General features: G+C 41.0%; 2 protein-coding genes across 7 annotated transcripts in view; one reads left to right on the top strand and one right to left on the bottom strand.

The window, feature by feature from the left end:
* Window positions 1–935: 935 nt before the first annotated feature.
* On the bottom strand, window positions 936–2,993 carry LOC120896377 (periodic tryptophan protein 1 homolog). Its single transcript, XM_040300430.1, has 7 exons — window positions 2,797–2,993; window positions 2,666–2,727; window positions 2,446–2,600; window positions 2,197–2,361; window positions 1,835–2,117; window positions 1,156–1,763; window positions 936–1,086 (listed from the first exon to the last, which is right to left on the bottom strand). Exons 1-7 carry the CDS (start codon window positions 2,890–2,892, stop codon window positions 986–988), a joined length of 1,470 nt encoding a protein of 489 aa, XP_040156364.1. The 5' UTR covers window positions 2,893–2,993; the 3' UTR covers window positions 936–985.
* Window positions 2,994–5,541: 2,548 nt separating this feature from the next.
* The window catches only part of LOC120904143 (ras-related protein Rap-2a), a 31,958-nt gene continuing 14,095 nt past the window's right edge, over window positions 5,542–23,404 (top strand). The window contains exons 1-3 of one of the 6 annotated variants that reach the window (XM_040313966.1): window positions 5,542–5,674; window positions 9,360–10,177; window positions 10,242–11,257. In XM_040313966.1, the coding sequence (XP_040169900.1) occupies window positions 11,123–11,257 (135 nt within the window). In that variant the 5' untranslated portion in view covers window positions 5,542–5,674; window positions 9,360–10,177; window positions 10,242–11,122. Of the gene's footprint in view, window positions 5,675–6,069; window positions 6,088–6,684; window positions 6,703–9,359; window positions 11,258–23,404 lie in introns of those variants that run through there. The other 5 variants (XM_040313974.1, XM_040313980.1, XM_040313941.1 and 2 more) reach the window with 5 other exon arrangements.

Here is a 23,404-nt window from a genome sequence, read left to right on the forward strand (position 1 = left end):
AGATCACCAAACGTTAAGTTTGACTCGAAGTCTGCTTCTACGTTCAAGTGACTTCCCGATTCCATTCGCAAGTGCTGTTGAAACAGTGCGAGAAGCTTTTCAACGTTGGCCGCATTGGATTCATGCTTGGCCAACAGCATATCCGTCAGTCGAATTACTTCCTTTACATCGTGCATCTGCATTCGGTTATCGATGCTCTGTACTTCATTCCAGTGGTAGAACACTGCCATCACGAATGCACCGAAAGCGATGGAGCTGAAAGCTAAGAGCGTGTAGAATACTTTCCTGTATCCCATTGACGCGGACGGTTTCGCAAAGTGGCTATAAGCCGCACGATCAATATCGACTTTATGTTCCATGCTGTAGTAGGTTTGCCCCGTTTGTGGTATTACAGCTTACCGATGATACACTTCCCTGCCAACTAATGAACGCTCTGGATTTATCAAACTAATTTATACGAACTTTCCTGGCTCGTATTGCACTATTCATATGTTATCAGCCAAACCTTGAATCATTGGCTCTTTCCCTTCCTTTCTCTCCTCCCCCCCCTCTCTCTCTCTCTCTCTCTCTCTCTCTGAGAACAAAACTGCATATGATCAACTTCAGGGTGAAATGATTAGATTTCAATTTGAAGGCGAAGGATTGTTGATGTTTTGGCTTCATAACTATGGTGAATTGGTTTGATCGATCAGGTCAAATCAATCAGCCTTCAGTAGAGGAACAATGTTATTTAAAACGTACATTTTGCAAAATACAATCGCATGATCTAGAAATTAGACTTTATCGTTTTTTTATGCAACAGTAGTACATGAAAGAAAAAAAAAGCTCACAAAAAGAAAGTTTGCTTTCTCTACCATCACCGAAACATCCGATTAAAAACCAAGTAGAGTCTTGCCATGTAGTAAATTTTCTCATATCGAAATATAGAAGTAACGTTATTTTCGATCATGTGTAAACCTTTATTGGCATACTGGAAATTAGAAATTTACTCATCTTCGATGGTTGCTTCTTCCATTTCTTCCGTTGGAGGTTCGCAACTGCTGTCTGAAACATTTGCAACGTGTCTCGATTTAAATACGTTTGACACTGTAAAACACAATATTACGATTAGTTCGCAAGTAACAAATGGTTGGGAAGTTAGCGGCCTCAACTTACCGATATCGTTGTCCAGCAGGTTCACCACGCAAAAATTCTTCGTCTTCAAATCTCCGCCCAATGCAAGGGTAAACGGACTTTCGTCACATTCACCCAAGCACTGTATAACACCGATTTTGGGATTCTTTTGATATACCATGCGCGCATCCTGCTCATCAATGTCCCATACTTTCAATGAGCCGTCCGCGGAGGCAGTTGAAAGCATTCCCTTCACATGAGCGCTAAGCACGAGCCCGGTAACTTCCTTCTCGTGCGCTTCCTTCGACCACAGCGGACGTTCATCCTGGCGGCTGTCAATGTAGTGCATCTTTCCATCGTTAGTGCTGGCCACAAAGCAGTTCTGGTTAAAGTGATCCCAGCAGACACGTTCCACTTCGCCACCAAGATCCCACATTTTGTAGCTGCTGCTGTCGTCGGTTGTAGAGCGGCAGTCGAACACTTTTACTTTGCCATCGCAACTCCCAACCAGAAGCGTTTCGGCTCGCTTCGGGTGAAACGCTAATGTCTGCACCTTCTCCCCAAAGTCGCGGATCGTCGTGTGGGGTGTGCCCTCCTCCAGGTCCCATAGAATTACCGTTTGATCCACCGATCCGCTAGCTAGGATATGTCTGCAGAATAAGTACATCGAAAAGATTAATTCAAATAAACGCGTGTCTAAAAGAAACATCGAATAACGCACTGCAAATGGTGATTCCAGGAAATATCCAAAACAGCGTCCGTGTGGCCAAGCTTTGGGAGGTTCTTCTTACGACTGCCTTTCGACCCCAGCTTGCACACCGGTTCCAACGAATCCTGAATGTCTAAATCCCATATTGTAATAATAGGTTCCATACACCCGATCGCGCACATGTTGCCCGGTTTATCACTGCCCGCATCAAAGCTGAGCCACTCGATACACAGCGGAGGACTCGGCAACAGGAAGTCGTGATGAATGTACAGGCTTCCTTCCTCTTCGTTGTAAACTAAAATCATAACATCATAACAAGGTTGGTAGTAAGTTTTTCTCAAGCTGATGGAAAGATCGGAGTCACAATTACGTACTGTATACTTCCATCGAGGCGCTCTCGTTCTGCACGTGTCCGACAAGGATCAGGTTGTCAGTCGGCTTAATGATTTCATCTTCCGCATCCGAATCTTCATCATCCTGGATGTTTTCTGTCGGATCAATTACGGCCACCGTACTCAGGTGTAATCCGGTTGTGCCGGCTAGAATGTGGAATGTTTAGAGCAAAATCTTACATTTAGACCCGCCACATGAAAACAACAACCTATCGTACTCGCTTTACTTACTTTCTTGCTCGTACGAATCGAAATTATACTCATCAGTTCCTTCACCAGTGCCATCTGCGTTCATCGCTGCCAACCTGCCAGCTCTTTCAGCTAAACTTCTCTCACTATCTTCATTCTCTTCGTCGTCGGATGTGTCCATCCCTTCCGCCCCTTCTCTACAAAACAAAAACGTATACTTTTCGTGGAAAACATCTTCAACCCACGCTGTATTGATGCTTACTCTTCCAGATCTTCTCTGGTCTCGTTGATAATTCTTGCCAGCTCTGCCGGGGTTAATGTAACCTGCAATTACGAGTAGCGCGAGGAACATAAGGGTGAAAGCCGGCTGAACATTTTATAACTATTCCATACCTTGTCCGGGTTGGCCTTTGCAACGCCACGTTTTACGAACAGCAAGCTCGGGACGAAATTGACATTGGGAACCTCATCTTCCTGGTCAGACTCCATCGTTATAGCGTGATAAAATTAAATTCGCTGTCCTCAGTTCTCAGGCAATCCAACTGCACCAAACACGTGTTTAATCCGAATTGTTTATTTACGTACGCTTCTACCTGACAACAGGCTACTTCGACGTCAAACAGCGATCACAGGCATGACATTTCTGAGCAAGTTTTTTTTATGTTTTTATTGAAAAATACACCATGAAGTATCGGAAAGCAGATAATACACCGTTATATATTTCAAAACTGGTAACAAACACTCATCAAAAGTAGCAACATTTCAATTTTATCGCAAAATGCATGATTTTCTTTTCGATAAGTTCCATACCCAGTGCTATAACCGAGTTAATTTCGTCACCAAGATATCTGTATCCAAGGTGGCGCATTCCAAAAGTTCTTTCCAAAACACAAAAAACTCAAAGTTCAGACATTTGTTTCGTTCAATTATTAAAGTTTTTATTTCGTTCACTTATGCCGCGGCTACACTTAACGAACTATTCGAGATAAATAAACAAAATATTAATTAAAAATTTTATTTCTTCCAAAACGCTTTTTGTTACCGCACAATTACTGTAGCAAAACTCTACTGACCAATTCTGTGCATATGAATTTCATTTCAAAATCTTTCTCTAATGTCAAGTAATTTTGCTATCCTATAGGGGGATTTAAGTGTTTTATTGTTTGCTCATTTTATCTATTCTATCTATTATATCTATTGAGAATAATGCGTGCATATCTCTATCGCGGACGAAGTGAAGCGAGTTTTCCATCGGTGCATGCGAGTTTATACGTTTCAAACAAAGCTCCAGAGTTTGACAGCTAGCGAGCTTTTTCTGTGCGACACACAACCATAGTGACCAGAAATACCGATTTATCTGTATTCCTACCGATTTTTTATATGTCTACCGAATCACAGATGACTGCCCTAAAACTACCGATTTTCCATTTATCCTACCGAAAATCACAAGGCACGATATCCTTATTTGTTACTTATCGCGCTGATGCACCTTTGTTTGCCTGGCACTTGAAAAATGCTACATGTGTTTTAAATTCAAAATCTTATCCGTTAAAATTTAATGTTCATAATAAGTAGAAAATGTCAGTTGTGTGGATTCCGGGAATTGCTCGTCAAAGAAAATCATTCAAATTTGAATTTGAATCTCGCAGTTGGTGGTTAAAGCTTAAAAAGAATTTGATCGTTAAAATAATTCATTGAATTTAAATTGTCGCGTTCTCAACAGTGCTCCTGCCGAAATCTGCCAAAATAATCTGCCACACTGGCCCGCAGAGCAAAGTGAGTTTTTTGGCGGTCACCCTCAAAAGCCCTCGCTCGAAAGGTCAAAAACCGTCACAAGTACTTAAAAACGACGTCGCCAAACCCTCCAAATAGGTGCGATTTTCCCTCGCTGGTGACGTCGTTTCTAAGTACTTGTGACCAAGGTGTTATAAATGACAAGGTGAAGTTGTTCAGAGCAAAATGACATTTCTCGACTTGACATTTCTCTTCCTGGGGCTCCCGTATAAAAATCGGGGAGGGCTGGTGCGGAGTAATGAAATTTGTATGCAGAGAGTGACAGATGTCCCCCACAATGTCGCCCAGCAAAAGCGGTAAAAATCAACCTTCTAAATACATTATCCTTGCTTGTGACGGTTTTTTTGACGTTTCGAGCGAGGATTTTTGAAGGATGGCCGCCACTTGACCTGTGGGCAAAGTGACCAGAAATACCGATGTACAGGCGTCCCCCGGGTTACGACCCCCTCGAGTTACGAAGATTCGCAGATACGACGACTTTGATTTTGATAGTGAAAAGTTGTCAGTGACAAGAAATTGTTTTATTTTTTGAATTTCTGTGCTGATAACCATTACACACACATTTTCAAAGATTCTATAACTACCCGATCATCAATATTTGCATCGTGCAAACGACTTTTGCTGTAAAATTAATACATTATCAAACATTGTTGCACATAAAAATCACAATAGCATAGATTTCGTCTTTTCAACTTCGGTTATAAACTTAACATTGACAGATATTCGACATACGACTTTTTCGACTTACGCCTTGCTTTGGGACATTTTTTCGGTCCCAAATACAGTCGTATCTCGGGGGACACCTGTATATATATATATATCTAGGGTTTGAAGAAAAAATCTCAATTTTTTAACCCATTGAACTATAAAACTCTGCCAAACAATCAAATCAATCTAAATAATCCAGCGAAAATCAAATGACAGCACGTACGATAAAATCGTATCCAATGGAGCACTGCTGCGGCCCTAAGCGGTCGCGTGGAGTCCCGAGAAAAAGAACTTGCCGCCACTGAGAGGAAAATGTGCATCTTAGTCCTTCCTTGGCTTAGAATTCCTAGTACAATTTTCAGATCGACACTCCAGAAAGACCTTCATTGTAACCGCTGAACCAAATCTAATCCATATCCTAGATAAAGGATGCATATTCTCGTGAGATGGAACTTTCATTTTGCGCATTAGCATCCCCCCCCCCCTCGCTTAACAATTCTTTTTAACTGAGTTTCGAGTTTTAATCTACCGAAAACTACACATAAAATGTTGGTGCTCCTACCGAAATGTGCCAAAATAATCTGGCCACACTGGCGAGACACAACCGCACTCTCTGTGGGAACGAGGCGATGGAAGATGTTTTTGTTGTGTTTGAAATTTCGTTGAAGAAGGTGTCTGTGCTGCTCGCGCTCCTGCCGTAAAGTGTTTTTCTGCCTAGCTAGTGGTTTCCATCTGATAGATGTACCCTTTTGCGGGGAAATATCGAGAAGTAAGTCTCTTGTTAAGCGAAGTATTTTATTTCCAAGCATCGCATGAGTTGGAACGCCTTAACTCTAGCTCACCAAAACCCTCTCAAACCATTGGCTGCGGACGCCTTCTTTGTCGGGCCATCGCGCGGGACATGTTTGCGTGTTTCTTGTCCCGAATTGTGGAATATATGGGTTGTGCTTGCGTCTGTGATTTATGTGTATGCCGAAAAAAGGAGGGATTGAATGTTGTTTCATCGTTAGGCTGTGCAGTACATCGGATTTGTGCTACTATTTGAAGTGCGCTTCTATTGCTTTTTATTGGAATCAATTGTTGTGTGGTGTTAATTTGTGTTAGAGCTCGTTTGACGTTGTGTGTGGTTCGGTATCCGTAAGTAATTTCTGCTGCGGAGGTCTGGTTGGTCAAAAGATTTGTGTAAGTAGATTGTCGCTTAAATGAGAATACACACAATCAAGCCGCTCCCTGATGCTGGAAATGAGTACAAAGCTGACAAATCGTGTTGAGGACGACGCGTGTTCTACGACTAAAAACCATTGCCAACGAGTGAAGAAAGTGTGGATGAATTTGGTCGTTCAATGACACGCGTTCAATGATGTAAAAATCCAGCTTTTGTTCCATTGCTATCGATGTGAAAAAGTGGTGGATTGCAACTGGAATGCGATAGTGTGCGTGAACATGAAAACTGCGAATGTGTGCATATGGGTGTGAGAGACCGAAGAAGGCGTGTGAGAGATTTACTGAAGAAACCATACTGAATGCAGCCCCAGCTAGAGACTAATGAGCTTGCCCTGCCAGAACGTAGGACAAGCGAAACGTCTTCGATGATGTGGAAGCAATAATTCGAACGATTAAAATATCGTCTGGTGGAAGTGGCTGGATGATTGTCCGCACAGATCTCGTTCTTTGTTTAACGGAAACGCCGCACGGACAGATTCGTTGTCAGTCAGTCAGTCAGTGCTGTGTGTTACATTGATGTGCGCGCGCGCGTGTGTGAGTGTATTTGTGCAAATCTCGCTGTGTGCGAGAGAGGTTTGTGATTGCGACTGGAGGATCATGTTGTGTCGATTGTTGCTTTTCTCTGCCAAGGGTCCCTCATACATAAGCGCTCAACTAATCTCAATGGTTAATGGTTTTCTTTCCCCACCGTTGTATGGAATTCACACGCTCGAGGTGACGTTTGCCATCGGACAGAAATACCAGCCTGTTGATAATGGATGTTTATTTTTTTGGATTTATAAATTTCGGTACATTGCTTTGATTAAGTACAGTGTCAATCGAGTTAGAGTTTTCCCCGTTTCTACCTTCAAAAAGGAAAGAGCATAAAACTCAGCCTTGATCAATGACTGGCACAGGTTGGCCTACGGAAAGCAATCGACAAACGTACTCGTGTTGTAACTGTGTGCGAGTGGGTTTTTTCATTGCTGCTGTGTGACTCACATGAAGGCAATGTAATTGTGTTGGTGTGCGTTTTGATGCTGCACTATGGAGAAGTCTGGAACAAAACGGGAGTCGATTTTTGTTCAGTAATGTCTATTTTCTTTATTCTGCTCAAATTTGGAAATATTGACCATGCAGTGCAATGAGATAAAATACCCATTTTGTTATAATTTCTTATCTATCCGAGTATATTTTTTCTCAACGTTAGATATAGACAAATTGGCAATGGTTCTACTCCAACCTTTCTGAACAAATAACGCATAATTAAGTTAGTCTTACCTCTTTTTCCACTTCGTCTTCTCATTCTTTTCCCGCTAAAAAAGAGATCATTAAGTGTTACAGATATGTCATTCAAATAATTTCATAAAGAAAAAGTTCGATGACCGCACGTGTTCCAAAATCGCTCACAGTGATCCGTTTAAAGGAGTGTGCGTAACAGTATTTCACAGAAATGGCACGGAGCACCCGGTTGATTCATACTGTCTGAAAAAAAAACATTGTTGCGTTGTCTCAACGTGTGTGGGAGCTGCTTGGGAAAGATGCCTGTAAAGTCTGGTGGTGAAATATTCGTATTTCTTTCCTTCTTGTATATGGGTCGTTCCCGTGGTACTGGCATCAACCGTGTAAACATGCTAGTACGGGCTCATCATGGGTTCAAATCTCGAATGGATCGGTTTGCAAATCATATCAGTCTCACATAGCCTTTAAATTGCACTAAGAAAGGTTGTTTGTGGAAAAATAAGAAAAAGATAATTTCTTTTGCACAATGTTTTTGTTCTTCTTAATGTTTTTATTTCCATTCGTTGTTTGATTTACTGATTTACTAACTCGATTTAATCTCAATTATGTTTGTGATTACAATGTTTTGTAATTGTTGATGTTGTTTGTATCGTAGATTCACAATGAAAAAGAATTAGGGTATAACACTCGTATTTGCTATACATAACGATTGACATTTTTGTATGGCAAGGTTTACAAGATGTCTGTTTGTATGATTAGGTGTATGTTTTTGTCTGCTTACCATAGCATTTCCTAAAACGATGCTTTTGCCGTGGAACATCGTAGCATTACTCTCACGCAGAGTACTGGCTGTGTAACAAAATCTTCTCAAAGAAACTTCACGATGGTCAAACTTTCCCAGCGTTACAGTGTGTAGAGGGTGGTGTGTGAAAAGCGCGCCTCCGAGCGAAGAGAAAAGAAGACGAGGCGCACACGAAGGCTGGATTTTTCATGAAATTGGCATACAACATTAAGTTTTTTTTTAAAGCCTGACGTCATGAATGAGGGCTTTTTAAGGAAAGAAGCCAGCAAAAGGAATAAAACGATTGAAGCGAAGCCTCATGCATGCTTGGAGGATAGTTTTGGCTATGAGGTAGAAGAAAGATGAAACCTACATGGTAAAGAAAGCGACAACAATAGGTAATGAAATTTGATGTCATGGACCCTCCGCAGAGAAAATAGGGTTTGATGAGCGTTTAAAAACCCCTGCAACACATGCACATAGCAAAGGATTGCTACTGAACATTGTTGTTTCTTTAGTATTGTTTGATAACAAAACTATATTCTCTGGTATGCGGCTACAAATTGATTATGTGTAAAGGATATTAAATGATATATTGGTTAAAGTTCGTGGCAAACGTAAGAAACGCCATTTAGTTTTTGGTTCGTTCTTTGTTCGGTGTTGTCTTGACTTATTAGCGTGCGTAGAAGTTCACCAATATCTATCAATGATATGGCTCAACGATGGAGCATTGACTAATGCTCTGTTGCACACACGGCTGTTACTAATGCTTTCTGGGAATAAATCTTCTTCTGTCCTACCTCCTTCACCCTCATCACGACGCGTTCTGACGGCATCACATGTTGTGCGAAATGCGGGCGTCTTATCAGTCCAGTCATGTTATTCCTTTGCTGCTCCCCGTTTCTTGATGTTTTCTTAGCGCTGTCTGCCATCGTTTGAGCGACGTTGAAATGATAAAGGAATCTAATGGAAGCACTTGTTGAAATGTAATGCACAGCGAGTAAAGCTAAGCGAGGGGATGCGATTTCATAGAGGACTAATGCACAACAAAGAATTGCACTCATAAACAAAATCTAAAATTTGAAAAACTTTTATCCCATCTTGATGAGCTTGTTATTTCCAGTCAAAATGGATTTGTTAAGTTGATTGACTGCAGATTGAATGAAGCAGAGTTTGTGTTATGTCTACAGTGCTATTGTAACACTTTTCTTTCTATTTATAATTGCAGGTGCTGGTTTGCTGCGAGAAGCGAGCGTGCGTAGTTTAATCCATTCTTCGGATGATATTCTTGTGTGCGCTCTTATGGAGAAGAGACGGAAATTATGCTTCCCCTTGGCTTGATCGCACTTAGCTCGCGGTGTATGTGTGTTGATGTGGAATCCATGTGGAGCGAAGGCGACGCATGCATGGAATATGAATAGGATAATTAGAATGCAGTTGACCATCGTCAGTGCGGAAAGCAGAGTCACAAACACACAGGCAGCAGCAGCAACAGAATTTTCAGAGGCACGCAACGAACATAAACAATCCGCTAGTAAGGTTGATCTTGCCAGTTGCAAAGTTTTGTGAGGAATTACAACAATAAACTAGCAGCGGCCTTAGAATCCACCTACACTCTAAGGTTGAGCAAAGCGTACGTGTGGACACAAGAGCGGCGAAGAACAGCAGCGTATTGCCAACGAGAAAAAGGGCCTATTGTTTTGTTCATACTCACTGTACTGTTTTGTTTTGGTTGCTCAAACGACTATCGACTGCTCAAAATACCCCATCACAGCCATCTTTTGATGAATGTTTCAAGGTTTCCTACTAAAGCAATATCATCATACATCCAACCAATGTGCTGATCAAATGTCAATTGTGCAGATAAACGTGCGTTGGAGTAGCTTCTGATCGCATCGATTGCTTAAATAATGCTCAAGCCTCAATCTTTACCCTATCAGACATTCTAACAGAGGAGAACAACTACAAAAAAACTGACATGAAATTGAGTGGATGCAAATGAATCAACTCAACAGCTCTGTTCAAAATAAAAAGAAATTGAAAAAGGTGATATACAGTGAAGCGACGTGGAACGTCTTATCAGTGAAGCAATAACGAGGTCTCCTTCCAGCTCCAGATTGCAGAGAACAGAGCGGTTAGTTACTTCCGTCATCGTAGCTTGATTGTGTGCATAAGGTTTTTTGTTTTCCTGTGCGACACGGTGCATTAGCAGATCGAAGTGCCAGGATATTAAAAGTGTTGAAATCATCCTTTTCAAAGCTGGCTGGTAGACGCATAAGGTTTTGTGCTGTTTTGTTTTTTAACAGACTCATCTGTGTGTTATTTTTCTTCTGCATATGGTGCTTGTAGGTGTTAACCGCGATAATAGTATTTCTTGTACTGTACCCACGTATTTAAAGAAGTGAGCGCGAAAAGCATATCTATTACGAACAGCTCGTATTTAGCTGCATGTCGTCAAGTGTTACCGATAAAAATTATGACCGTTTGTGTATTCGTGTAGTGTTGGTAGCTTCTCATATCATCCATTCCTGTAAAATTGGTTGATAATTCTTCCTGTCCTGCGACTAAGAAGAGAAGCCGAATAAGAAACGGAAGAGTGTCATTGTTACAGTATAAGGTATTTGCATAGTGCAGTTTCTGGATGTGTGCGTGTGTGTAATATAAGTTTTACTCCTGTACCAAACAGTGATCCAGTTTCAGTATAGGAAAAAAATAATTATCTGTTTGTAGCAGTGTCTACCAATTTGTGTGCAAAATTGTTGCTGTTCTGTGCTACCAGTAAAAGGAGTGTTTGGAGAAATGATCTAAATATTCCTGTGAGGATTAAGCGAGTGTTTTGATCCTTTCATTCGGGACAAAAAGTGTGTATCTGCATCGGAAGAAGTTGTGCATACATCATCTGTAAGTGCAACGCGGATAAAACCAGCTAGTTCACTTTTCCTATTTCTGGAGTGGTTCAGAGTTTGAATAGGAATTCATCAATTAATCAACATGCGTGAATTCAAAGTTGTCGTCCTGGGTTCCGGAGGAGTGGGAAAGTCGGCCCTCACGGTGCAGTTCGTTTCGGGTTGCTTCATAGAAAAATATGACCCTACTATTGAGGATTTCTATCGAAAAGAGATTGAGGTAAGTTTAGTTAATATTAGTTAGCTTGGTACTTCTACGAAACTTCTTATGAACTTGTGGTGGATTGCTTATAGCAATGTCTTAGGTGTAATCAAGTAGCCATTGGTTACAGCAACCGTGGTTACACTGAATATCCAATAAATGTAGTTAGTCTTAGTTCACTCTTAGAACGGTTTACATCGTCTTTTAATCGCTCCCACATTGGTGACCCCGACGTGATCTCCGGATTGTTATTAGTTCTCCTAATTTGAAAATTTGTGAACGAACATGTCTACCGAAAACGTTTCTAACGAAGAAACTTCCCCTGCTACTGCAGCCGTTTCGGTTAAACTTCCGGAATTCTGGAAGAACGATCCATCGTTGTGGTTTTCGCAAGCTGAAATTCAGTTTTTGTTGGCCGGCGTTCATAAGGATGAAACAAAATTTTATCATATTGTCGCTAAACTCGAACAATCCGTGCTTTGTCACATCGCCGATTATGTAAAACAGCCTCCTGCGACAGGAAAATATGAAGCCGTTAAGCAGCGCCTCATATCTCGATTCGAGCTCACGGAACAAGCCAAAATGGATCAGCTACTTGGATCGTACGATTTTGGAGACCTTCGTCCTACGCATCTTTTAACGAAGATGCAGGAACTTGCTGCCGGATTGAATGTGAATGATTCCTTGTTAAAAAGACTATTCCTGCAAAAACTTCCAGCTAATATACGTGCAATACTTAGCATCCACGATGGAAGTCTTTCGAAGCTAGCAGAGATGGCAGATAAAATGATAGAAATGGCTCCTCAAACATCAGTTATCCATGCTTCTGTGCAAAAAGAAACGACGGAAAATTTAGCAGAAGAAGTTGCTGCCATGAAAGTAGAGCTACGCCAAATGAAAGCACGGCAATCTGAGCGCGGTCGATTGCGTTCCACTTCTCAAAATCGTACCAATGAAAACATCTGTTGGTATCACCGGAAGTATGGAAATCGAGCTACGCGATGTCGAAGCCCTTGCCAGTATCATCAGTCAAAAAACTAGATTTCCGCCCATCCGAGATCGGCGAGGTGGGCGGATTAAGAATCAGTCGCCGTCTGCAAATCTTCGACAAATCTTCTGGTATTCGGTTCTTAATCGACACGGGATCGGATGTATCGATAATACCTGCATCCAAGATAGAGAAGATTCGAGAACCATCGCCGTTTTTACTCCATGCAGCAAACGGAACGAAAATACGAACGTATGGGAGCAAGTTTGTTTCAGTGGATCTCGGACTACGCCGAAAGTTTTCGTGGAATTTTTGCAAGCCGACGTTACTTCTGCAATTATTGGTGCCGATTTCCTCGCGCATTTTGGTCTTCTTGTAGATCTTGGAAACAGAAAACTTATTGATGGTGGTACGAAATTACACACTGTTTGCGGATTATCGAAATCTTCGGTTTACGGTGTAACAACTATAGCAAAAGATCATCCTTTTCGAGACTTGCTGGTCGAATTTCGAGAAATCACCGCCCCGCCGACAATGCGCACTGAGGTAAGACATAATGTAACCCATCATATTCAAACCACTGGACCTCCAGTTGCTTCCAAACCTCGTAGAATGCCGCCAGACAAACTTCAAGCCGCTAAAAAAGAATTTGAGACCATGATGGAGCTCGGGATTTGTCGCCCTTCCAAAAGCAGTTGGGCAAGTCCACTTCATTGCGTACCGAAAAAGAATGGTCAATGGCGCTTTGTCGGAGATTACAGGAGTTTAAACCGGATAACTGTGCCAGATCGTTATCCTGTACCACATATTCACGATTTGCTAAACAATTTCTTAGGTAAGAATTGTTTTACCACTCTAGATTTGGTACGAGCATATCATTTTGTTCCGGTCGAGGAAAGCGACGTTCCAAAGACTGCTGTAATCACTCCGTTCGGGCTCTTTGAATTTACCAAGATGCAATTTGGATTATGCAACGCGAGCCAGACATTTCAGCGCTTTATGCATCATGTTTTCGGTGATTTGGATTTTGTGGTGGTGTTTGTCGATGATATATGCATTGCATCGTCTAACGAGGAGGAACACCTATCGCACGTGCGAACTGTCTTTGAGCGTCTCAAATCAAACGGCTTGGTACTGAACTTGGACAAATGCAAGTTTGTCCAAACAGAAGTCAACTTTTTGGGGTATCACATCAATGCATCTGGTATCAAACCTCAAGCTAATCGCGTTCAAGCCGTTGTTGATTACAGTCGTCCGATTACGGTGAAGGATCTTCGACGATTTTTGGCATTGCTGAATGGTTACAAACGCTTCATCCGGAATGCTGTCTCATTGCAACAACCATTGCAAGCACTCATTATTGGGAATCGAAAAAACGATACAAGAAAACTTCAGTGGACGATCGCAGCAGACGAAGCTTTCGTGAAATGCAAGGAAAGTTTAGCAAACGCAGCTTTATTGTCCTATCCTGACTCGTCAAAACGAATGGGACTGATGATTGATGCTTCGGATACAGCGGCAGGAGCTACTCTACAACAAAATGTCGCTGGCGCATGGCAACCGCTGGGGTTCTTCTCGCAGAAATTTTCCCCTTCACAGAAAAAGTATTCTGTCTTCGGTCGCGAGTTAACAGCCATGAAATTAGCGGTGCAGTATTTTCGACATCTAGTGGAAGGGAGAGAATTCACTATTTATACTGATCATCGTCCGCTCACGTATGCTCTGAATTCTAATTCAAATCATCTTCCTCGTGAAGAACGATATTTGCAGTACATTTCGAGTTTTACAAAAGATATTCGGCACATTAGTGGCAAAGACAATTCTGCTGCAGACGCATTATCCAGAGTCAATACCATCTCAGCTCCTTCAACAGTGGATTTTGAATTATTATCGAAAGCGCAGCATGACGATCCAGAACTACAGAAGCTACTTGCTGATCGAACTACATCAATGAACTTGCAGTTAAGATCATCTGTTTCAACTAATCAATTGTTGTATTGTGATGTGTCGGATAATGTACATGTCAGACCGTATGTACCAGAGAAGTTACGGTTAGAAGTTCTTCGCAACATCCATTGCCTTTCTCATTCCGGTGTTCGAGCAACGAGAAAAATGGTTGCCCGAAGGTTTGTTTGGCCCTCAATGAATCGAGACGTCGCCCGCATCGTCAGATCTTGTATTGATTGTCAACGATCGAAAATCCATCGGCATACATCTGCGGCGCTCAACGAATTCGAGCTTCCAAAAGTCGTTTCCGCCATGTTCATATCGATTTGGTTGGACCACTTCCGACGTCGAACGGAAAGCGGTATTTATTAACGATGATCGACCGGTTTAGTCGTTGGCCAGAAGCAGTTCCTTTGCCAGATATACTAGCTGAAACAGTCGCTAAAGCATTTTGCGAATGTTGGATTTCTCGGTTTGGTGTTCCAGAAACAATCACGACCGATCAAGGACGACAATTTGAATCCGAATTGTTCACGGAATTGACGCGGCTTCTTGGGGCTCTCCGTATTCGTACTACAGCGTATCATCCCGAAGCTAACGGTCTTATCGAGCGTTTTCATCGAACGTTAAAAACTTCGCTCACTTGTGTCGATTCGAAACGTTGGTGCGATAAACTGCCGTTGGTCCTGCTCGGTTTGCGAACTGCTATCAGGGAAGATATCGATTGTTCTGTTGCCGAGATGACATACGGACAGCCACTGCGAATTCCTGGCGATTTTTGGAACCCTCGAAGACGGAAATATGTCGCTCAGAGTTTGCCAAACTGCTTTGCCGGACCATGCAACAAATTGGACCAATCAGAAACTCGCATCATGACAAACGATCGGTATTTGTTCCGAAGGACTTGCAAAGTTGCAAAAGCGTTTTTGTTCGAATCGATTCAGTCAAGCGGCCTCTTACACACCCATACGAGGGACCTTTTCAAATAATCGAAAGGCATGAAAAGTATATGGACTTAAATATGAACGGTGAGAAACGAAGGATTTCGATTGATCGTATTAAACCAGCTTATATTTGCGAAAAGGATTCGAATGAAGATAACGAAAGAACAAAAGTTACGCCATCCGGTCACCGTGTTCGGTTCTTGGCGTAACTGAGGGGGACTCTGTGGTGGATTGCTTATAGCAATGTCTTAGGTGTAATCAAGTAGCCATTGGTTACAGCAACCGTGGTTACACTGAATATCCAATAAATGTAGTTAGTCTTAGTTCACTCTTAGAACGGTTTACATCGTCTTTTAATCGCTCCCACAAACTCTTTAGACCTTCCGAACACACACACATACATACATAGCAATTAGACAGGCAGGAAAGGAATGGTTTCAATCATTTGTGATTCGATCTTGTGTTGGACCTTGTTGACGAACCAATCGTGTCTGTTATATTTATGTTCTGCTGTGGTATGGGTGTAAAAATGTTTGAAGAATGATGAGCGATTCATTCACATAATCGATAACCCTTTAACAAATGGTTTTATCTTATCTTAATGGTTGTAAGATTTTCTTTTGTTAACAATCATGAGCCATATAGCCAAATGCTTATTTATCATTTCGGGCAGTCGAGTGATCTAACAGCAAACGTGACTGTATAGGCCGCGCGTAATTTGACTATACAGGCTATACTAGGCTTGGTATGAATTAGCCTATTATCTGTGAAAGGCATGATCGAGGGGACTGCTTTCATATTTAGAATTGGTAAATTGATCAAAATGCACATAGCAAATAACTACACAAGTTGTGTTTTCTCTATATCTCTTTTTACTGTTTCTGTTATAATGCAGTTTGTGGTGTTGTAACAATATACTAAGGTATAACTCTAACACACGCAGTAGTTTCTGCTTTGTTCCGTGCACGGCATCTTGCGTAGCAACATACACACGTACATTTTTACGAATGCATCTATGTCAAAGACACGGAATTTCGTCGGGATAGTTTTATAAATAAAACAAACGCTTCGCAATACTGCACCGGACGCACCAATGTGTTCTTTTTTAGAATCTTAACAAACCACCACCACGTAAGGGAAAAACCAATTTTTAAAAGGGATCATGTAGGAAGTGTATGAGGGTTTTCTCTTGCAGTTATTTAATAACTTAAATCATAGTTTTGTGAGTACATTCAACTACTTACTGAGGAGCTTAGCGATGCAAAATGGTACTATATGTAATATTCTTCGTCTACGTTGAAGAAACCTAACATATAAGCGCTATTTATGCATAGAAGGTTCTGCATAATATTTAAAAGTAATGTAAACGTGGTAGTAATGCTTGTGTGATGAAAGGGTATTGCATATTTTCACCCCGCGTGTTCAAGTAATGCATATAAAAATGAGTGGGAAACATGTTTAGCAGTAGCAGGACTGGGCTAAAATGTTTGAAAAGATTTGTATATGAATCACTTGTTCCCTTATTTCATTGCTCATTTGCGGGAAGCCAGAATGTCAGGAGGCTATCTTTTGCAACGCATTTCCCTCGCTGGTGGCTAAAAGGTGAATTATGATCTTCATGCAACAGTAACTTCTCGACTCCTTCTTCGCACATGCGACTGTTGTTGTTGATGATGTTATTGTTGTACCACAGGAAGGCAAAGACCCCAGAACGCGGAGAATGGCCATGTTGATAGACTGGCGGCAGAATCGTAAGCAAGAATGAGGAGAACAGAACCGTTGTCTGAGGAAATCTACTCATTAAGATTCTTATCGCTCTCGTAATTCCTCATAAACACATTTACAATTGTGCTGCGTAAAGTTCGATTACTGTCCAGCGTTCTAGAACGATTCTCAGTCAATCGCTAGGCGGCAAATAGAAGAGAAGAAAATCATTCCAGTTTTTTATACGCTCCGCACTGTCATATACTGCCATCGCACACCCCCAGAAGATCGGTATTGCGAATTATGTGTGCTTGTGTATTGGTGCATTTAGTATATTATCAATGTAATGCTTTTCGGGAGCAAAATATTCACACCAATCACAGAAAAAAACAGAGTTGAGGTGTACATGAATCAATAGCGAGACGATTAATTTACATGAAGCTCATGTCGGGGAAACCATTCTGACGGGCGTTGAACGAACGCGCATACCGCGCATTCTCATTAAAATTCTGGCTGCTCGCCAATTTGTGAACCTTTCAGGCTAGCGGGTACACGGTGAGGGAGGAGTAAATCACCGTTGAAATCAACGCCGTACCCATCACGGCTTGGTGCCTTTCACCTTCTTTGGCTGGCATATAGAGTTGTATGGTGCTTGCCCTTGTGTCTAGCAATACGCGGGGTGAGACTTGCTAGTAAGGCTTGGCAATGCTATGATGCTTTTGAGGGATCAGAGTGTATCGAACCCGAAAGCTTCCGAGACCGATTACTTTTTTTTATGTTACTGAACCTAGATAACGATGTGGCGTAGCTCTGTATAGATATATACTAAATACAATTGATGCTAAACTTTTCCGTCTACAATTGATGCTAAACACTTACTACTTACACGTGCTTGAAGCTTTTGCCACACATGTTACTATAATGCTGGAAAAGCTTGGCTATGGAAAATTACAGCATTTCAGGGTGACTTTGCTTCGGCGGGGACCTTTTATGAAAATATTTGACAAAATAATATGTGGTTAAAATCAGTAGGGTTTCAGGGATTCATTTTTTTTAGCAAGGTGGATATGTTAGTTTGTAGTTTGTGGTTCGATAATTGGCATCATTATGAAAAAACAGTCAGCAAAGGAAGCAATGCGTCATCATGACATTGCCACCGTTAACAACATCTAGTCGAAAAACTATTCACCTCTATAGGCTCTCTTCTTAAGCTATATCAGTGTTGTAGAAGTCGGCAACGAGAGAGACCTGGCGAAATGTGAATACAGGTATTCCCCGATATATGCTATTAATGCGGACCGGAGGCAATCGCGTATCTCGAATCTTAGCGTCAGACGAACTTTGAGGTTTTTAGTAAAATTATAGTAAATTTTCGTATAATTTATCTTGAAGTGGTAGGTTTAAGTCACTTAAATTATTTGATCTGCTTTGAATTGAAGATTACAATGTTGTACCTTTTACAATGGTTTCAAAATTCGACCAAAGGGGGTTTATTTTGCATTTAACATTTGCTGTGTCAAATCAGTACAATTTGCTTAAAGAACTGTCAAATTGATGAAATCTATGATCTCTTTTGCAAATGTTGTCATTTTTGGTAAGCCATTTTTAAATTTTCTGTTGGTATATCTTCGTTACGGTTGTTGTTTTTTTACATTCCAAAATTTTGTGTCTGCTTGTTTCCGGGGAATGACATACATACATAGTGTCACCTCTGAATATACAATTCATGAATACGGACAGTATAGGAGGTCAAATGCTACCAAATAAGTAAGAAGAAGAAGAAACACTGTCAAATTAAGAAAATTGCGTAAAGCGAAATTCGCGAATATCGGGGAATACCTGTATTTGTTAGTGTTGTTTTGCTATCTTCATGCTGAATGTGTGCAATTGTAGCTGTAGAGTTTTTATTTGCTCCATTCTATTTCTCCGCCAAGCTTTATGATGAGGGGGGCATATCACCCTATTTTATTTATATTACTATAAGAGCTTTAAGAGCAGTACGATCTTAACAGTGTGAAGCAGACAAGTCTAATTGCAACGTGCGAAAATCCTCAGAGCCGCGTGCCACACTGCATCGTAGCGGTAAGCTCTAACGTCCCCGTGGAACAGGGTCGCCCGTTGTGTGAGTATCAGACAATGAGCCCCACGCGTATTATACCAGACCACATCGCCTTGGCTCGCCTATATGTGGGTAGCGTGTCAGTAGGCATAGCATTCCAATTGACCAAGCCACTGTTTTGCACCTTACCATTTTTTTAGGGTTGAGTTGAACACCTATCAACGATAGAGTGAATTGGGGCCTGTAAGGGGTATGTGTGTGTGTGTGTCTGTGTGCGGGGCTGTACAGGAATAGAGAGAGCGCTGTAGCGAAAACCAAGGAAAACTCGCCCCAAACTGTAAGGTGTGTTTGTTCCTCCAACGTAACGGATTTCCATTGCTCGAAAGACGAAGAAAATTATGCTTAACCGGAAAAGCGCCGTCAACAACTAGCTCGCTTGATGGTAAATGTAAGCGGTGTGTTTTTTTTTCTTTGCTCGCATTGCTTCAGGTGCCATGATGGTGCCATGCCGCAGTTTCTCGATAGCGGCTACACCTACAGAAAACGAATGGTTTGCGCCCGTACGTGGAAGAATAACAAAATAATGTAACGTTGGTGTATGTTACTACTGTCATGCCCATTATATGGGTTTACAAGCATATCAGACATTGGCCAAGTGCGTTCCATACAAAGGTTTGCTTACTGTTTGTAACCTATGCTATAATCGATATTTGATTGAATGCAAAAAAGGGCAATTCGTACAAATTACTCATTGCACTTTTATGTATATGACTACAAATATAAACTTATGCTGGGATACACTTTCTAAGGAATGTTTTGTGTCGTTTGATTAGGTACCTTTGTTATTTTTCTTCAAATCAAATGTTATCTTGCTTCAATATCAAATATCAAATGTCTGAAAATCATCCAACTAGCCGGGAACGCTTGATGGACGTTTTTGCATCGTCTAATGCGAATAACTGAACATTATGAACTCTTTGGTGCTGTGTGGACATCGCAAGACGGTAGTACAATAATGACATTTTTCCTTTTCTTATGTGCATGTGAGAATTTTGCGTCACCTTCGTTCGTTGACACCTCCCTTCTCTTCCCCATGGGCGTCCATTAGCAAGTGAAAGTGATTGATGAAAATCATTGTTTTGGGCTCTCAGCTCTCAGCTGGGCGTGCGAAAAGAGAATGCTCTAGTTTCATAATCCACATTTCGCGCTGCTTTATTTCTTATTTAAGGTATATTTCAAGGCATCATTCAAGACGTATACTGTTATTAAGCTTTTAAGTGTTTAGGAATCTCAATTTTGAGTTACTGTTTTTCGGGCAACAGACTTGCTAAGGTCCAGCATATAGGATATTCATTGCACAGTGTTTGCATACAGGTTTGTAATATGTAAGCATATAAAATTAGACACATTATTTGTGGTGTATTTTGAAGCACAAGTTTTATTAACCCCCACGTGTGGCTGCCATTAAAAGGCGACAGTTGTGGCTAGTGTGCTGCACTGAAAAGCAGTGTACTGTTAACATCAACTGTGAAAGACAAACGCAACCCCACACATATAAATGCTATTTTGCACAGATGAGATATCGTTTGCACGTGGGGCTCGCAATGCAATGCCAGAATGGCACTTGAGTGTAGGCCACTTGAGACGAAGAGAACCAAATTCAATGCAGAAAGAGAGCGTTGCACTGTTAGACGATTTAGCATTTTTAACTCTCCGACAGGGGGGACTTTTCTTGTGCCATTGATGAATTACATGTATACAGACCCTGTATGTAGTACTTTCGTAGACGTCATTTGATACCTAACGTTATCGTACGTGCCCGCAATAACATAGAATGCCCCTTTGATTATACGTAATAATACGATTTGAATTTATCATGTAATCTGTTTCTTATGCCACTTTTAGTTACACAAAACAGACAAAGTTTTGAGCAAACAGCATACAACTATTTTGTATGTGCAAGCATTAAATTGTTAAGAGCTCAGCAGTCGTCCAATTGGCGGATATGGCTGGCTTCGCTAAGACGCGGTACACGATGATGAATCACGAAGCAAAACGAAATCACTCATTAAGCACAGTTGAATTTGCTTACCGTGATGAACTTGATGGTGATTAAGCAGTTGTAGTTATCAAGTAAATTAAACTTACGCTTACGGGTTTGGCACAAAACGAGCAACGAGGGCCAGTGGGAGTGCTTTTGAGTACAATTCACTGTGACCACCCATCAGTGAAATTGATTTCCATCGACATGGCTACCCACGGCGTTCGTGTTGGCAGTGAAAATTCCCGTGCAAAGCATAGCGCATCACAAACAAAAAGCTGACGATGTCTGGTGCGGAGATGATTAGCCCAACATGGTCCGATGCCACACAGAAAAACGGCTAACCCGTGGGGCAAGGGGAAAGAAGAAAGCGAATCGCAAAATTTTGCCTAACATTGGGTTTGATTTTTCGTAGTTTACAATGAGTTATGGTAGTCGATCGATATTGTAAATACAAGTTTTGTGCAAAAAAGTATACTTAGTAAACTGTAATCGATTGTTATACATGCATTTTTACATGTGCATTCTAAAGTTAAACTTAAATTTTGCGGTATTCTATGTTACATAGTTTATTAGCATTTTGTTATAATTGTCCATATTTCAAATGATTGTGTTATGGTACCACAGACAAATATTTAATGAACATATAATAAATAATTAAATATAGAAGTCATCGCATACTTCAAAGGTGGGAAACAGTGTGGAAATATAACATGCTCTTGTCAAAGCTTTGGCTTGGTTTAGGCGCTTAAAATCCCTCGTTTCATTGATACTATCATTCTACTTTCTCTGAAGCTTAGTTGTGTATTGCTGGCAAAGCAGGCCAGTGGGAGGGAATTTTGTCCCATTTTAGAAGCTATTTCCAGAGCAAATGCGTACAATCATGCCACATAACACGTTAGACTGGATAAAAGTACGAAACCGTGCACTAACACATACTACTGCGCTCCTGTGGCAGTGTGTTAGTTGCAGTAGTGTTGGTGAATTCGATACTTGTTAAGAAACCGGCGGTGGGCTACAACTAAACTCTTTTTAATTGCTTGGATTAAGTCTAGCATTCTTGCTTAAGAACTGTGTGCGATAAAATTCCTCGTAGTATGAAGCCGCGGACCTGAGAACTGAGCCCGGACTGTGCAACAATTAACCGTAAAATTGAAAATATAAAAAGACGTATCTTGGGTTTTCATATTTCATTAATTATTTAAATAGATTATTTCAATTATTTTAATAAATAGAAAACGTTTATTGAGATGCTTTGACAATGTTTTACCGCGGCAATGAATGAAGGTTGTTTTCTTATAACCGCCTTTATTCCGGAATACTCCCAATTGAGCCCATCAACTGCCAAACAACAGGGTCAGAAATTGAAAAGGAAAAGCATTTTATTAATTGAGCGATATATTGACGAACGCACAAAGCGATTCACATCATCCGGTGTAATGCGGTTTGAGATGGAATAAATGTACAAAATAATGTGTAGTAGGTTTTATTTGCGAGAGTGTTTGACAATATAAAAAGGAATTAATGTTCCTATTTTGTGTTCTAACCATTCTTCAAACCGATGTTCCAACGAAATCCCTTTTTCAATTACATCCTAATGGATCGATATCACTGAATTGCCCATTTAGCCATATAAGCAAAACTAGTAAGTGTCTAGTACTAACTAGAGACGATCTAGAAGGTGCCACCGGTTCCGTCGGTTGGCACTCTATTTTTGTATTAGTTACATTCCATACCAAACAAGTAAGTAACGACGGTTTACGTGTACCAGGTGTCTTTTAACTGCGAAGCGAAGATCCATCTTATATGGCAATGGAAGCTGCACTATGCGGTATCATTGAGAAATTCTTGCATCCCATAAACTATCTTCCATTTCACTTTCTTGCAACATTGCGGAATGTTAAAACAGTGCCATAGTGGAGGATGGTGTTAAGGTTGTTGTTGTGCTGGTTGGAACTGTAGCATTTGTTGATAAAACTTAATTTACGTTACATTGACAACTTTGGTGATATAGTTTTGACCTCCATATCATGTCTTATTTTATCATGTCTAGAGGTCATATACATGTATTTTGTTTTAAATTTAAAACACATATAATACTTATAATACGATTGAAACTGCATGAATGCATGGTTTGGTTGAGTTGCATTGCATGTATAGTGTTGCAAGCGGCACAATAAAACAACATACAAGATGGTAAAGACACGATGGGAAAGATCCCCATTTCCGGTGACCGATGCTTCTTTTTTTCTGTCCGTATTTATATCCGTCTGCTGCCCTTGATGTACTCTAATGTGTTGAACGTAAAGCGGTTTGGCGTTAGGTGTTCGAAATTAGTAGTTTTGCCTCCAGCACTGCGGTTAATGCCACGCCACACAACAACGAAGTTCAATGCGATGTTGAGTTTAGAGAAGGTGCTGTCGCAACTCCACAACACTCCCGGAGGCAATTTGCGAGTGTTTGGTGGTCTGAATGAGTTCAA

Source organism: Anopheles arabiensis, chromosome 2, assembly GCF_016920715.1.
Source record: "Anopheles arabiensis isolate DONGOLA chromosome 2, AaraD3, whole genome shotgun sequence".
NCBI classification, from domain to species: domain Eukaryota; kingdom Metazoa; phylum Arthropoda; class Insecta; order Diptera; family Culicidae; genus Anopheles; species Anopheles arabiensis.